The following is a 17,046-nucleotide window of genomic DNA, read 5'->3' as shown; positions in this document are numbered from 1 at the left end:
CCATTTAATTGGAATTCGTTTGATATTAGGAATGGGGTAGAAATGAAGTTCTTTTACTTTCAAGTAGCCAGTTTCAGAGAGTGTGTTGATATATGGTGAGTGTGGAAAGAGATGAAAGTCAGTGATGACTTCCAAATTTTGAGCTTGATTTTTTCCTCTTGTTATTTTTATTTATGTAGAAAAAAGATGTATTTAAAAATAGTGACTCACCATCACAGTATCATAAAATATAAAGTATTTCTATTTTTCACTCTTCTATAAATTTTTTATATTCTGATTTATAAGAGATGGAAATTTCTATATTCTGATTTTTAAGAGATGCTTCAGTAGCAGTCTCTTACATTTTAAAGTTAGTGAATACCCTGCACATAATGTGTCAGTTGATTATCTCCTTAATGTTAAAGGTATTAATTATAGTGAAATTTAAGGACTTAGTTCCCCTCATCCCCAAATATTCCTTGAATATTTGGAAAGACTACTGTGAAATGTAAATTTTAAAAGAAATGACGAATCTGATTTTCCCCCCTAGATTTTGGATTGGTTTGTACAAATATGTTTGGCCTTGAAACATGTACATGATCGAAAAATTCTTCATCGAGACATAAAGTCCCAGGTATGTTTATTCTGTCACTAATAACTTCTAAGGGATATGAACGTTGAGCCAGCATTGTTTGTGGCTAAAATTTTTGAACCCAAACCAGTCTGCATCAGATTATCAGTTCTGTCTTCCCCCTTCATTATAATCCTAGAAATCCTTTTTATATGCATCATGTGTTAGAGCTCCTGCCTTTTTCCTATATCCTCCTCTTTCTGGGTTTACTCTCATAATGATGGGAAAAACCCAAAAAATAGATATGTGGAAAGTCTATTTTGGGGGGTATTTATGTCTGAAGATGACCTTATTTCCCTAACTTCTAGATTGGAAATTTGTTTTCCTACAGAATTTTGAAGATATCATTCATTTGTCTTTTGGCTTCTAGTGTTGCTATTTAGGAATTTAAAGCCAGTGATTTCTTGATTTTCTCTTTTTTTCTTTTTTCTTTCTTTCCTTCCTTTCTTTTCTTTCATTCATTCATTCATTTTATTTATTTGAGAGAGAGAGAACAAGCAGGAGCGGGGGGAAGTGGCAGAGGGAAAGGGAGAGGCAGGCTCCCCGCTGAGCAGGAAGCCTGGCTTGGTGCTTGATCCCAGGACCCTGAGGTCATGACCTGAGCCAAAGGTAGGTGCTTAACTGACTGAGCCACCCAGGTGCCCCTGTTGGAGCTTCTTAATCTAACGCTTCCAAGTACCTTATTTGTTCTTTCACATTTTATATCTTTGTCACTCAGTTGCATTCTAGGTGAATTTTTCAGCCAACTTTCCAGAACTAAATCCTTTTTTAATTTTGTGTACACTGATGCTTATCTATTTACTTTTTTTTTTTTTTTTTCAGATTTTACTTATTTTTTGACAGAGAGAGACACAGCAAGAGAGGGAACACAAGCAGGGGGAGTGGGAGAGGGAGAAGCAGGCTTCCCATGGAGCAGGGAGCCCAATGCAGGGCTCAGTCCCAGGACCCTGGGATCATGACCTGAGCTGAAGGCAGCCGCTTAACGACTGAGCCACCCAGGCGCCCCATATTTACTTTTTTTTTTTTTAATAATGACTTTTTTTCTCTCCAAGATTTTTAAATGGTTTTTTTGTATACATCTGTTCTTACTCTTAAAATAAAGATTTTATTTATTTATTTGAGAGAGAGAGAGAGACTATGTGGGAGGGAGAGGGAGAGAGAATCTAAAGTGGACTCCACACTGAGTGCAGAGCCTGACTTGCGGGGTTCTATCTCATGAGTGAGAGATCATGACCTGAGCTAAAACCAAGAGTCAGACACTTAACCGACTGAGCCACCCTGGTGCCCCACTCTGATTGGTTTTTGTTTCATAATGTCTTATTCTTTTTAAATGGACTTCCTTTATTTCTTTGCAATTTTCTTTCTTTGTAATTTTTTTTAAGATTTTATTTTCAAGTAATCTTTACACCCAACGTGGGGCTCGTACTTACAACCCTGAGATCAAGAGTCACATTCTCTACTGACTGGGCTAGCCAGGTGCCTCTCTGCAATTTTCTAAACATATTTACTTTAAAGCTGTTGTTGGATTGTTTCATAAAATTAATTCTGTCTGGAGTGAATTCTTGTTCTGATTATTTTATTAACCTTTTTTTTTTTCGCATTGGGTTTCCTCATTTGTATTGGACTTTTTTTTTTTTTGGCTGCTCTTTGTGAGAGATGTTTTGTCCCCACAGCTCACTCATCTTTGCATAGAGGTTTTTTTCATGGATGCCCCACTGGGGCTCCCACAGTCCCTAGACTGGGTAGCACAGAGGGGATTTATTTCCTGGTGTCAAGGCTGTGTATCTTTCTTACCTTCCTACTCCTGCAGCTTCTAGTATAGCCTGATAGCCTCAGGATGAGTAGTAAGAAGAGGAGAAACTGTGATGGGAACTTTATGCCCCATCCTTCTGGCCCCCAATCCTCTGACACCTAATTCCATTTCACCCCATTTTACTCCATCCCACTCATCCCCATTTTGTGTCATCTTTGGCTGTGAACATGTGTCTGATCCAAGGCTCCTGAACGATACAGAGTTTAATTCATGTTCCACAAATTCCTGCCTTTACTGTTTGATAGAGTAGTGGAGTTATGTATTTATGCATGCAAATTAACTGCCTAAATTATTGGAAAATTTTAAGGTTAATTTGTTACATCTAGGTTAATTAGAATTTTTAGGCAGTCTTTTGTATTGGAGGGGAAGGTCTGAGTTTATTTTTTTAAAGCTATGTTGAGATATATTTCAAATACAGTAACGTTCACCCACTGAAAATGTACAGTTCGGTGATTTTTAGTATATTCATAGAGTTGTGAAACATCATCACTCTCTAATTCTAGAACATTTTTTTTTATCACTCCAGAAAGAAACCCTGTACCATTAGCAATCTCTCTCCATTACCTCTCTACCTAGACTCTAGAAACCACTAATCTAATTTCTTTCTCAGTGGATTTGCCTATTCTGGACAGTTTATGTAAATGAAATCATATAATATATGCCTTTGTGTATTTTGAATGGGGTGTCTTGTTGCTAATGAATTGTAAGAGTTCTTTTTTCTGGATACAAATTCCTTGTCAGATACATAATTTGCAAGTATTTTCTCCAGTTCTCTGGGTTGTCTATTGACTTAAAAAAATTATTTATTCACTTTTTAATTTTTATTTTAATTCAATTAATTAACATATAATGTGTTATTGGTTTCAGAGGTAGAGGTCAGTGATTCATCAGTCTTATATAATACCCAGTGCACATTACATCACATGCCCTCCTTAATGTCCATCACCCAGTTACCCCATGTCTGATCACTTTTGCTGGTCGTCTTTGAACAAAAGTGTTTATTTTTGGTGAAGTCCACTTTATCTATATTTTCCTTTCTGGCTTGTGTTTTTGGTGTCACATTTAAGAAACCATTGCCCAGCCCAAAGACATGAAGATATATTCGTATATATTCCTCCAGGAGTTTTGTAGTTTTAGTTCTTATATTTAAGAATCCATTTTGAATTAATTATTGTGTACGGTATGAGATAGGGATCTATACTCATTCTTTTGTATGTGAAATCCAGTTATTCTAGCATTTTTTTATAACTAGATTCATCTTTATGAAGAGTTGTCAACTCAGAACTGGATGTAACAGTATTTCTGACTTTTTTTTTTACATCTCTTTCACAGAATATATTTTTAACCAAAGATGGGACAATACAACTTGGAGATTTTGGAATCGCTCGAGTACTTAATAGGTAACATCAGTTTTAAACTTTGTTTTGACATAATGTCCATGGTGATATATATGTGATAATTTTTAATATCCTTTAGTATCTTTTTTTAATATAGTTTTATTTATTTTTTTAAAGATTTTATTTATTTATTTGCGAGAGAGAGAATGAGAGACAGAGAGCACGAGAGGGAAGAGGGTCAGAGGGAGAAGCAGACCCCCCGCTGAGCAGGGAGCCCGATGTGGGACTCGATCCCAGGACTCCAAGATCATGACCTGAGCTGAAGGCAGTCGCTTAACCAACTGAGCCACCCAGGTGCCCTTAATATCCTTTAGTATCTTAAGCTTTTCTAATAATTCTCTTTTTCTTCTAGTACTGTGGAGCTGGCTCGAACTTGCATAGGGACCCCCTACTACTTGTCACCTGAAATCTGTGAAAACAAACCTTACAACAATAAAAGGTATATAAAATGATATTCATTTTAAATCTTTATTTCCTTTAAATCTTTGTTATGTTTCCTTTAAATCCTTGTTATTTTCTATTTACTAACCTTCAGAATATGATTCCAAAATCATTAATATACTTGTAAATATATACGCACACACACACACCACACACACACACTTTTTTTTTTTTTTAACTGTACAATGAGGGGGATTGCAAAGAAGCTATTTCACTATCTCGTTAAAGGAAGTATAGAAAGTGTCACTTTATTTTTTATTTGTTCGTTTATTTATTTAAGTTCTGTACCCCGTGTGGGACTTGAACTCATGACCCCGAGATCAAGAGTTGCATGATCTTCTGACTGTGCCAGCATTCCAAAAGTGTCACTTTATTATAATTGGAAATAGAGTATTTTTTTGGTCTTTGTAATAGTCACTTTCTATTGCATGTAATAGTTAATAGTTATTGAACACTTACTAAATGCCAGGCACTATTTTGAATGCTTTCTATCTATTCACTCCTTTAATCTTCACAATAACCTTGTGAATTGTAGTCATTGAATTGTACTGTGGCTAATGGATTGTGTAATATATTCTGCCACTGAATTCCATTTACCCTTTATTTTCTCTCTTTCTAATTGAAGTATCCTAGCCAAGAAACATTGGTCTTAAATTTGAAAGCACACACAGAAGCTAAAAGGAAGAAAGTGATAGTTCCTTTATTTGAGAGTGGGAAGGAAACTGTATTTAAAACCTGAGCAGTTGAGGCAGAGAACATCATCCTAGCAATATATTTTTTTTAAAGATTTATTTATTTATTTGAGAGTGAGAATGAGAGAGAGCATGAACAAGGGGAGAGGCAGAGGGAGATAGAGAGAATCCCAAGCAGACTCCCTGCCCAGCATAGAGTCCAACTTGGGACTCCATCCTAGGATGCAGAGATCATGACCTGAGCTGAAACCAAGAGTTGGGTGCTCAACCTACTGAGCCACCCAGGTGCTCCCCCCAGCAATGTATTTTTTAAATGATTTTAAATTACGATGATCAGTCTAGTTCATGGAATGTATTATTAGTGGATATTCTTAAGGATAGTAGGATTTTCTTTGAGTAATTTTCCATTTTAATGCTATTTCTGTGTCTTATGGATAAGTCAACTGTGAAAAAAATCAGTCTTTAAACGAGGAATGGATTTAATCATCCTTTGGAGAATTTTACATAAAATTAATTTTGTGGAGAAAATGGTTTAAAAATGTCATGGATGAGCATTGTCTATATATTTAAAAATTTATATTTGTCTAAATATGTTTTAAAGTATTTTATTATAGGATCATTAGTTTAATGTTTTTTTTTATACATGGGTCATGTACTAACATATACAAAAATAACTAATAAACTACTAAATCAATAATAAATTTAATTACATTTACTGTTTTTTACAAGTTGAATCTTGAGATTAAGTAGATTTTTGGGGTTACAGTTTTATATTTGTGGCTTTTCATGAGTTTGGTTCAAGATAACCTTGGGATTTCAGTGTTAGATTTTATTCTTTTCTAATATGCTCAACTTTGAGGAGCAGTGGCTTTTGTTGACTACTAAGGACCACTGTAGCTCTGAACTATGAGTCTTTTACTTTTTCTTTTTAAAAATGTAAATAGTATTTTTAATTATAAAAATATATTTAAGATAAAAGAAATGAAGAAACTATAAAGAAGATAGTATGTCCTTAAAGTAAGATCAAATAATTAATATATTTACCTTACATAATATTTTAGTAGACTGTTAAAAGTTTATTTCAGATTTAATTTTAATAAATTTTTTCTTGTTCATCATTAAAACAGTATTTTGCTTTTAAAGTACTGTTTAAAATCATGGTATTTTTGTAAGTGATTGAATAAAATAAGTAAATAGAATATTCATGGAATTTACTGGTTTTGTTCTTTTAAATATTACATTCCTTTAATAAAACTTTAAAAATTATTGCTTGGGCAATGTCCACAATAGCCAAACTATGGAAAGAGTCCAGATGTCCATCGACAGATGAATGGATAAAGAAAATGTGGTATATATACACGGTGGAATACTACTCAGCCATCAAAAAAATGAAATCTTGCCATTTGCAATGATGTAGATGGAACTAGAGGGTGTTATGCTGAGTGAAATAAGTCAATCAGAGAAAGTTATCATATGATCTCGCTGATATGTGGAATTTAAGAAACAAAATAAAGGATCATAGGGGAAGAGAGGAAAAAATAAAAGATGAAACCAGAGAGGGAGACAAACCATAAGAGACTCTTAATTATAGGAAACAAACTGAGGGTTGCTGGAGGGGAGAAAGGTGGAGGGATGAGGTAACTGGGTGTTGGACGTTAAGGAGGGTACATGGTGTAATGAGCACTGGGTGTTATAGACAACTGATGAATCACTGAGCTCTACCCCTCTGAAACCAATAATACATTACATGTTAATTAATTGAATTTAAATTTAAAAACTGATTACAAAATAAAGTGAGGGAATTAATACAAAAATAAAATAATTGCTTGGGCAACTGCTGTTTTTCTAATCTGGGATAGCTGCTTTTATCATTTGATTATGGCTGAAATTTTGAGTTTTAAAGGATAAGTTTTATGGAACACATATTTTTGGAAATAATTTTCATGGTGCTTTTGTTTCCTTTAAATGAAAAAAATTTAAGTAAATTCTGATACTTAGAGACGATGTCTCATTTTTCCCTTTTCTAGTGACATTTGGGCTCTGGGGTGTGTCCTGTATGAGATGTGTACACTTAAACATGCAGTAAGTAGAAGTTTCTGAAATATTTAAAAAATTGTGTCCTAAAGTACCTGTAATATATATATTTTTAAATCATATGCCATCTTTCAGGTCACCCTCTTGGACTAGAAATTCTCTGTCAGTTTTTAAATTTCTCTTAAGTATAAATTAAAATAGATTTTCCCTTAACATATATGTGTATATTACATATGTATGTTATATATTTGTTATTATAATGCATATGTCATACTTTTTTCCAGGAAATTCTTTTTTTTTAAGATTTATTTATTTATTTTGGAGAGGGAGAGAATCTCCAGCAGATTCCCCTGCTGATTGTGGTGCTGGATGGGGGTTCGATCCCACAACCCTGAGATCATGACCTGAGCTGAAATCAAGAATCGGATGCTTAACCAACTGAGCCACCCAGGCCCTCCCCCACAGGAAATTATTTCTAACGACAAAAATAAACTTGCTATCTTTTTAATGTTACATTCGTATGTGAATTTGGTATTTTAGCTTAATGAGTTTTGTTTCATCTTAGCAATTTCTCTCAAAACACCCAAAGTATTTAGAATTGAATTGTATTTGAGTTTGGAATTGAAATTAAAGAACATTTGCGACATAGTCTTTAAGGGATTTTATCAATTCAAATGCTCTTTAATTAAAACTTATTTTGGGGGCACCTGGATGGCTCAGTTGGTTAAGCATCTAACTCTTGATTTCGGCTCAGGTCATGATCTCAGGGTGGTGATCAGGGTGAGATCAAGCTTGGCGTTGGGCTCCGTGCTCAGCAGGGGGTCTGCTTCCCCTCTCCTTCTGCCCCTTCCCCTGCTTGTGCATACACACACTCTCTGTCTCCCTGTCTCTCTCAAATAAATCTTTAAAAATATATTTTTTTAATTTTTGAGACTTTGTTGAGATAGCACATAATACACCCCAAATGGATAGTTTTTGTCTTAAATAGGTTGAATTTTAATCACTTTCCATTTCAAAATTTTGCTTTTTAAAAATGCTCCCCTGGGGGTGCTTGGGTGGCTCAGTCAATTAAGCATCCAACTCTTGATTTCAGCTCAGGTCATGATCTCAGGGTGGTGAGATAGAGCCCTGTGTTGGTCTCCTTGCTGGGTGTGGAGCCCAGTTGAGATTCTCTCTCTCCCTCTCCACCTCCACCCTCTACCCCCTTCCCTGCCCATGCTGTGCGGGCATGCTCTCTCTCTCTCTTTCTAACAACAACAACAAAATGCCTCCCCCATTAAACAGTAATGTATTTTCATTACAGAAAACTTAAGAGAATAGATAAAAATATAAAGAAGTGAATGAATATCAAAAACAATTCTTATAACTGGTAATGAGTACTTGTAATATTTTGTTTCCTTCTAGGCTTTCTTATAGATTAATTTATAAAAAGAGTTTTTTTTTCTTTCTACAGTTTATTTTGTCTAAGCAGTTTTATAGCCTGTTTTTATTGCTTGATATTATTTGGGGGATATTTTTTCATTGCTGTGTTTTTTCATGGTTGCATACTTTTTTAAGACTGTATTACCTTGGGGCGCCTGGGTGGCTCAGTGGTTAAGTGGCTGCCTTTGGCTCAGGTCATGATCCCAGCATCCTGGGATCGAGCCCCGCATCGGGCTCCCTGCTCCATGGGGAAGCCTGCTTCTCCCTCTCCCACTCCCCCTGCTTGTGTTCCTTCTCTCGCTGTCTCTCTCTCTCTGTCAAATAAACAAAATATTTAAAAAAAAAAAGTCTGTATTACCTTATGAAAGCATGGACTGTGAAAGTGGTGTGGAATGGTAGGTATCAGATCTGTATTTGAAGGAATTGGTCAGTTTTTCGACAGGCATTTTAGGTATAAATCAGTGTATTTTCTTTCATTTTTTCATCTATGTTCTGTCACCGTTGCTTATGTATTTTGGAATTATTTACTTTTAAGTAGACACATGAAATTAAGTAATTCATTAACCTTTATGAAAAGCTTGTCATTTGAGAGACAGTGAAAATTCATTGTAGTGAAGGAATAATATATCATTACGCATTTAGAATTCCTTCTTAGGTACATAGATATTTTTAGACTACTGAATTATACTCAAATTTTAATATGCTGAATATCATATTTTATTTTTTTAAGATTTTATTTATTTGACAGAGAGAGACACAGCGAGAGAGGGAACACAAGCAGGGGGAGTGGGAGAGGGAGCACGATGTGGGGCTCCATCCCAGGATCCTGGGATCATGACCTGAGCTGAAGGCAGATGCTTAACGACTGAGCCACCCAGGCGCCCCATGAATATCATATTTTAAATGTCTAGGAGAATTCAAGATTTAGCAGAACTTTTTTATACTTGATATAATCACCAATACCTAATTTATAGCATATTTTGTTTTGTTAATGTGTATGTTAAGAACACGTTAACAGTGTACAACTGTTCTATTTTAGCAGAGATGTCAAAAGCTTAATTTTATTTACTTTCAAAATGAAATCTTTAGATTTTAAACTGCCCCACCGCTGTTGGTTTTTCTATTTTTTAACTTCAGTTTATATTGTGTTTATTCCTTAAATATATACTATTCCCATTGATATGGCTTATATTCCCCTTTGGAATACTTGCCACGTTGCTCACTACATGGCTTTTGGAAGCATCACACACTTAAAAATAATAAGCAGTGTTTTAAAGGAAAATAATTAGTATTTTCATTTATTTTTTCTTAATATTTATTTATTTGAAAGAGAGAGGGCACGTATGCTTGAGTTGGGTGAGGGACAGAGGGAGATAATCTCAAGCAGACTCCTTGCTGAGTGCAGAGCCAGATGCAGAACTTGATCTCATGACACATGAGATGATGACCTGAGCCGAAATCAAGAGTCAGACCCTTAACTGACTGAGCTACTTAAGCATCCTAGTATTTTCATTTATTAGGTTTTTTCCCAGATGCTTTTAGTTTTGTAGTTAATTTCTTGTTCTACTTACTGCAACAGGGCATAGGTAGGCAGGTCTTAAATGAAGACTACAAGGTTTGCTTTTGTCTTTTATTATTGTTTTTATAAAATCTTTATTATCTTTATTCCATCTTTTAGTGTTTTGAGTGAACAAAAATTAATATTACAGTAAGTTATAATGTTTTATGAGGACTGATAGTCTCTTAAATATGTTTATAAATAAGTGAACTTTGTTCTAAACATATACTAAAAAAGAGAACATATGCTGATTAAAATATTTGTAAGAGAATTATATTTCTGTTCTATAGGAAGAGAACTATTTCTCATTGTTTTTTCCTGTTTTCAATGTATGTATGTTTCATATATGTTAATTTGTTTTCTGGATTTTAGTTTGAAGCTGGCAATATGAAAAACCTGGTACTGAAGATAATATCTGGATCTTTTCCACCTGTATCTTTACATTATTCTTATGACCTCCGCAATTTACTCTCTCAGTTATTTAAAAGAAATCCTAGGGATAGACCATCAGTCAACTCCATATTGGAGAAAGGTTTTATAGCCAAACGCATTGAAAAGTTTCTCTCGCCTCAGGTATGTTTGTTGTTGTTTTTTTTTACTTGAAAGTGATAAGGTTATGATGCTTAACTAGGACATGACCTATGTTTTGAGGAGAGCACATCACAGTTTTGGGAGAATGAAGTGCCTTTTTCAGATGACACTGGAGTCACCTTTCTTTCCATTCTCGTGTTCTTCCTCTTTGGATTTGTTTTCTGGTTGTGAATCTGTATGAGGCAAAACATTCCCCCTGTGTTTCCTCTTAACACTTAATACTGAACTTCTCACCCTTCCAATCACCAAATGTGTGGTAGTTTTTCCTACGCCAAGCACTTCTGCAACACAGCTAGGTGTCCAATTTAGTTCACTTCTGGCACTGACTGGAGATACAGATCATCAGATCCCACAGCCAGATGAAGGGATATGTAGGGCAAGGTCTGAAAGGGTCCTGAATGCAGGAGCTTCTGTTCCAATGAAATTAGGATGTGTCACCCTGCTGGCATGTTTACCAACACAGAAGCTGTTCAAATCCTGTCCTTCAGTTTTTTGCAGAGGCTTTATTATGTAGACATGATTGATTAAATCATTGGCCATTAGTGTTTGATTAAGTCTCTAGTCCCTTTCCTCTCAGGGAGGGGAGTGAGACTGAAAGTCTCAACCCTTTAATCATGTGGTAGATTTCCCTGGCAATCAGCTTCCATCCTTAGGGGCTTTCCAGATGTCACGTCATTAACATAAATTCAGGTGTGGTTGAAAGTGGCTTGTTAGGAATAACAAAAAAAAAAACCTTTATTCTCTTAACCTTTTGGGTACTTTAAAGGTTTTAGGAGCTGTATGCCAGAACTAGACACCAGATATGTATTTCTTAATATAAATTACAGTATCACAAAATCATTCTTTTGTTTTGGGTTTCTGTTTTGTTTTCCAATTGTTTTATTGTGGTAAAATGTACACAATATAAAATGCATCCTCTTATCCATTTTTGAGTGTCCAGTTCAGTGGTATTAAATAGATTTTCAATGCTGTGCAGTTAATACCACCATTCATCTTCACAACTCTTCATCTTGTAAAACAAACTCAGTCCCATTAACCAGTAACTCCCCATTCCCTCTGTCACAACTCCTGGCAGTCACCTCTCTACTTTCTGTCTTCTTAGGTTTCTAACTGTAAAATTATTATTTAAAAAAAATTTTAGGGCACCTGGATGGCTCAGTCGTTAAGCATCTGCCTTCGGCTCAGGTCATGACCCCAGGGTCCTGGGATCGAGTCCCACATCGGGCTCCCTCCTCGGAGGGAGGCTTGTTCTCCCTCTCCCACTCCCACTGCTTGTGTTTCTGCTCTTGCTGTCTCTGTCTCTGTCAAATAAATAAATCTTAAAAAAATTTTTTTTAAAATCCAGTAAACATAGACAGGGTTGTATTAGTTGCATGTGTACAGTATAGTGATTCAGTGATTCTGCACACTAGTGCTCATCAAGATAAGTGTACTCTTAATCCCTTTCCCCCTACCTACCTCTCCTCTGGTAACCATCTCTAATTGTAAAATTATTAAGCATTTCTGTGCCTCACTGACCTGTAAACAATGGGATTATAAATATATCTACATCATGAGGTGTTTTTTTAAAAAAAGTAATAATGTACATAAAGTGCCTAATGTCTAGCATGTAATAAGTGCTCAGTATATTCAATATAAATATTATCAATATGTCATTTTATTATACTAATATAAACATATTAGTATCTTAACTTATATGATTATATTCTATTTGGATAATTACTGAAAACTTGTGGGCATTTGTATGTATAACAGGTTGTTGACTTATGATTTTTCCTCTTGTACTCACATGTAGATGCATAATAAATATTTTTTAAGTTGAACTGAATTTTACTTTGACAGGATTTATTAAAAATTTATATCAAATCAGTTAGTACAAGTTATTGATATAAATATCATCTGAAACTGGAATTATTTTATATTACATGTTCTTTGTGGCCTTTGTTAATTTAAATGATAACTGTTAAATTCTTCTGTAAATCATGTATCTAGCAAAATCGTAGTTTTATTACTTTTATATGCTCATGGGATAAGAGGGAAGTGTCATATATTCTCTGGGTTAATAGAACATCTGTGTGAGCAAATAATTTTCAGAAAACAGAGGTGTGGATTTAACTATTACTACCGAGAGAACACATTAGTCAGCAAAAAGCCAATTAAAATGTGTAGATTGAAGGTTACTTATATAGGATATAGCAAGAATCTCTGAAACTTAGGTATCTTATAAGACTCCTTTGTTATAAGTTAACAATTTCAAGGACAGGTTTATGATGCAATATGCTATTGTTTTTTGGCAACTACTGGCGAAGAAAGAGTAACTTCATTGAATCTTGGTGAGGTTCCCTCCTTCCAAAACCAGTGGTTAAGACATACAGTCTCAAGGCTGAAGCACTGGAATTCAACTAGCCAGCAGAGAAGGAAAATGTGCAAGCCTGATATATCAGAATTTATAATACGGAAAGAAAAAAGGACAGATTATTTATGATTACTAACAAGTGCAATATTTGATAGTATGTGTTTAATATATTAATAGCTCCTTGTTGCTATTTAGACAACACTTTGATTTCATTTTTTTTGTGAAAATCTCTTCTTTGGTTCCTAAGTTTTATTTTCTGCTATATGTCCCTTATTTGGTATTCTAGTGAGAAAGTTTGCAATACGTTTTTTAAGGCTTTAACTTTGAAACAATTTGTGAGCTTTACTATATAATATATGAACTATAATATTCTGTAGGGTTTTTAAAAAATCTCTTCCTTTCTAAGTACTGTCACCCAAGGTTTAATAGGGCTTAATTCTCAATCTTGCACACACTGAAAGAAGCTTGACAAATCATGGAGAAGCTCTAATCCCTTGCACTATAGGTGTTGTCCAATAGTACTTTCAATAGTGCATCAATAGTGATGAAGTGTTTTATATCCGCATTGTCCAACATTGTAGCCACTAGCCACATGTGGTTATTGAATACTTAAATTGTGCCTAGTGTGACCAAGGGGCTGAATTTAAAATTATATTTATTTAAAATTTTAATCCAAATAGCTACTTATGGCTGGCCACTATATTGAACAACATAGCATAGAGATTTCAGAATCTTCTTGGATTCTTCGTGCTCCATCTCTTAGTTCATATTTGCATTCACACAAAAAAGGACTCACCTTCAAGCAGTGAAAGAAACTATCCAGTTTGGGGCAAGTTGGAGTTCATAAAGCACTTATTTTCTTCCATGCAAAAGAAAGGGAAAAAATGCCAGTGTTCAGAAGAGAAAATAGATTTACACAGTTGCTCTGAATTGCCTGTGAACCAGACCTTCACTTAATTTATCTTTTGGTGCAGTGGTTTTTAAGCTTTAGCATACTTTAAAAAATCCCTTGGAGAACATTGCTGGGTCCCATCACTACAATTCCTATTTTAGTGTTTCTGAGGTGGGAGCCTCAGAATTTCCACGTTTAATATGTCCCTAGTGATGCTGATTCTGCCAGTATGAGATAACTTGAAAACTGCTATTGGGAGGATCCTTAATGGGACAGATGACCACCTCATTCATGGTTTTTTGCCTGTTGGAGTTTCTGTTCCACTGCTACTGTGTGAATATTCTCTTCAGCAGGCCTCATTCCTTTTGAAAAAAGAGAAAATTCACTTCTTTTCCCTTTCCCCACCCAATAAGAAAAAAAGCAGGCTTACATTGAGTTAAATCTTTGTTGGTGACATAGTTTTGCACTTTAAGAGGGGAAAAAGAAAATTTAGTGAGTAGGGAGAAAAAATGACTTGCAGGAAATACTAATGGTTTTTGGTTTTCAAAATATGTTCATGAATGCTAGAGAATTAAGTACAGGAGTATTTTAGTAATAGTAAAGAGATACTTGTTGAATTATCTAAGAATATCCAAATATTTTTCCAGTAGTATGTTTATAATTACATATTGTTAAAAGTGAAAACTCATTGGAGATGCTGAGAAGATTCAGAGTAAAGTTGAAATAACTGAGAGGTTAATCTGAGAAAGCAGTAATTAAGTGATTATTAGTTTTGAGGTAAATGAGGGATTTCGCTGTATATAAAATATAGAGGCTATTCCAGCTAGGAGGTAATTGTGTTAAATTGCTGAGACATAGAACAGGAAAGCAGTTTATGGGGGTCTTTGTGGTTCATTAGGTTAATTTGAGAAGAAAGGTTGTCTGGAAAAGTCATAAAATAAATTTGTAAGAGTGGAAGGGAATTAGTATGCGAGGAATTTGGGATTACTTAGGTTGAATAAGTACAGTTTATCTGATAGCATATATGTGACTGAAAAGAGAAAAATGTAATCTGAATAATGGGTAGGGTTTTTATTTTGGAAATTTCACATCTTTTCTAACTTTTTCTTGGTCCTCTTTCAATCTAAGCTTATTGCAGAAGAATTTTGTCTAAAAACATTTTCCAAGTTTGGAGCACAGCCTGTACCAGGTAAATGAAATTTAATGAGTCTTCACCTGTTTGCAATAATCAATATGCTAGTACTAATTAGTAATATTTTCTAATTATACTAGAGATATATGTAGATAAAGTAAGTTTGGGTAAATGTAGATAAAATTAATCCAGAGGAAATTCATCTTTAAATTATTTTTGATGTATGACAGTATACAACACTTTGTGATGAATTAATAACAAAATTTCCATTTCTTGTCTGCCTTATTTGAATTAAATCTATCTTGAAGTCTTCCATCTTTATCAGTTGCTTAGCTGATATTCTGAGCAGATTGTTGTAGAATGTTCTAAAATGTCTTAGTTAAGTATATATCTTTATATATTTTTCTTTGACAAATACTTCATATTCTAAAATTTTTAAAAAGTGAATTAATATGACGTCAGGTAACTTACCAAAGATAATTTTGTTTTAAGTGTGGCCAGCAGCAGTAGAATATTTGTAGAATTGTGGGTATGGTTATATACTATATGTATATACATATATTTGTGTGAGAAGGTAATTGTATTTTTTCTTCATAAATGATTTCAGAATGGATTTCTAAAATCAGTGGAAGTTATATAAGATTTGAAGAGTATATTGTTTTTCAAACAGTGCATTCCATGTTCTCCATTTTGAATTTGAGTAAATTAATAAAAAGAAATACCATATTATAACAGTGAGTCCATGTAAGCTGGAAGTGGTACAGCAGTGTGTTCTTAGGAAGGCCAGCTATATTTAGCTCTTCCTGAAGTTCCTTAGACTCATTGTCTCAGTGTTCAGGGACTGTCATTCCCTGGGAAATCAATTCACTCTAAACGAAATTCACAAGAGACCGACACACAGCAGAATCAGCATGTCTCTCCTGGTGGTCAAGCCTCATGAGAAGTCAAATCTTAATCAAAAGCCTCATTGTCACAAAGACCAGAAATACTCCATCTCAGCACATTTTTTCCATGTAGATAAGCCTACATAGGAATTAGAAAGTTATTTTGTTGTAACAGGAGTTGGATGAATGAAATGTTTAATAGAATGAGGCTAAAATAGGAATTGTATTGCTCATGGGCCTATAGGTACTTTGTGGGCTCCAACTCCCCATATTAATTAAGCTTCATACCATTGGCAGCCTTGTTAAGGAGCCTGAAAAATACGCCCAAATCAGATAAGTAATACTCCCTCTTTTCTGGAAGTGAATGGGAACTATTCAGTATTTTTCTCTTGGGAATCTTCATTTTTATACTTCCGTGACTTTAGCTCCTTCTTCAGTATGTGTGCCAGTATGTGTACTGGTATATACAATATTTCTTTGGTTGTTTTAATACATTTAGCCAAGTTACAATGTTGTGATGTTATATATATGTGTTCTGATTTGATCTTACAGTTGAACTCTCAAAGGGAAATGTTTCTTCTTCCACTACCACTACTATATAAATAGTAGACTTCAAGCTTTAAATTTTCTTAATTTAACTGTTTTTCTTGAATTCGTCATTGTTCTAAGACAGAACCTTCAGTCTTAGAACTCTAGGCTTCAATAAGAATTGGATACATAATTGCTGTAGGGCTTATAGTTGTATATAAATTTTTATGTATCTCTGATTATTTCTTTAAAAGCAATCCATAAACATTGTTCTTGATACAGATTGCCTTCTAGAAAGTTTGACCATTTTATATTCCCGCCGTGTAAAGGTACCCATTTCATGGGACTCTGAGCTATAATAATTGTTTTAAAGTGTTTGTTCTTCTGTAGGTCTGTAGGTATAAACATCTTTCAGACTATAGATGAAGAAAGTAATAAAGTTGCTCACAATGATGGCATTAGTGTTTAACACTTGCTCTTGAGGTTTTTGTGCTAATTTTGAAAGTAATTTCTAAAACAGTGCTCTTTTTTTAACAGCTTTATTGAGTTACAGTTCTATACCGTTTAAAGTCTGCTCTTAAATCTCTTAAATTCAGTGATTTTTAGTATATTCACAGATAAATACAGTCATCACCCATAGTCAATTTTAGGGATGTGCTTTTTTTTAATATGAGAAATTTCAACATCTTAAAGATG

The 17,046-nt window shown here is 34.4% G+C and overlaps 1 protein-coding gene across 12 annotated transcripts in view; it reads left to right on the top strand.

The window, feature by feature from the left end:
* Positions 1–17,046, top strand: part of NEK1 (NIMA related kinase 1) — a 215,923-nt gene that overhangs the window by 27,852 nt on the left and 171,025 nt on the right. For 11 of the 12 annotated variants that reach the window (XM_073892483.1, XM_073892491.1, XM_073892488.1 and 8 more), the window contains 6 exons: positions 530–613; positions 3,756–3,823; positions 4,173–4,259; positions 6,981–7,035; positions 10,340–10,540; positions 14,935–14,995. In XM_073892483.1, coding sequence (XP_073748584.1) covers positions 530–613; positions 3,756–3,823; positions 4,173–4,259; positions 6,981–7,035; positions 10,340–10,540; positions 14,935–14,995 — 556 coding nt within the window. The remainder of the gene's footprint in view (positions 1–529; positions 614–3,755; positions 3,824–4,172; positions 4,260–6,980; positions 7,036–10,339; positions 10,541–14,934; positions 14,996–17,046) is intronic. The other variant, XM_073892490.1, reaches the window with a different exon arrangement.

This window comes from Callorhinus ursinus, unplaced genomic scaffold (genome assembly GCF_003265705.2).
Source record: "Callorhinus ursinus isolate GAN/ISIS: 27379988/994484 unplaced genomic scaffold, GSC_fseal_2.0 scaffold4, whole genome shotgun sequence".
NCBI classification, from domain to species: domain Eukaryota; kingdom Metazoa; phylum Chordata; class Mammalia; order Carnivora; family Otariidae; genus Callorhinus; species Callorhinus ursinus.
This window is presented reverse-complemented; position numbering and strand designations above follow the sequence as displayed.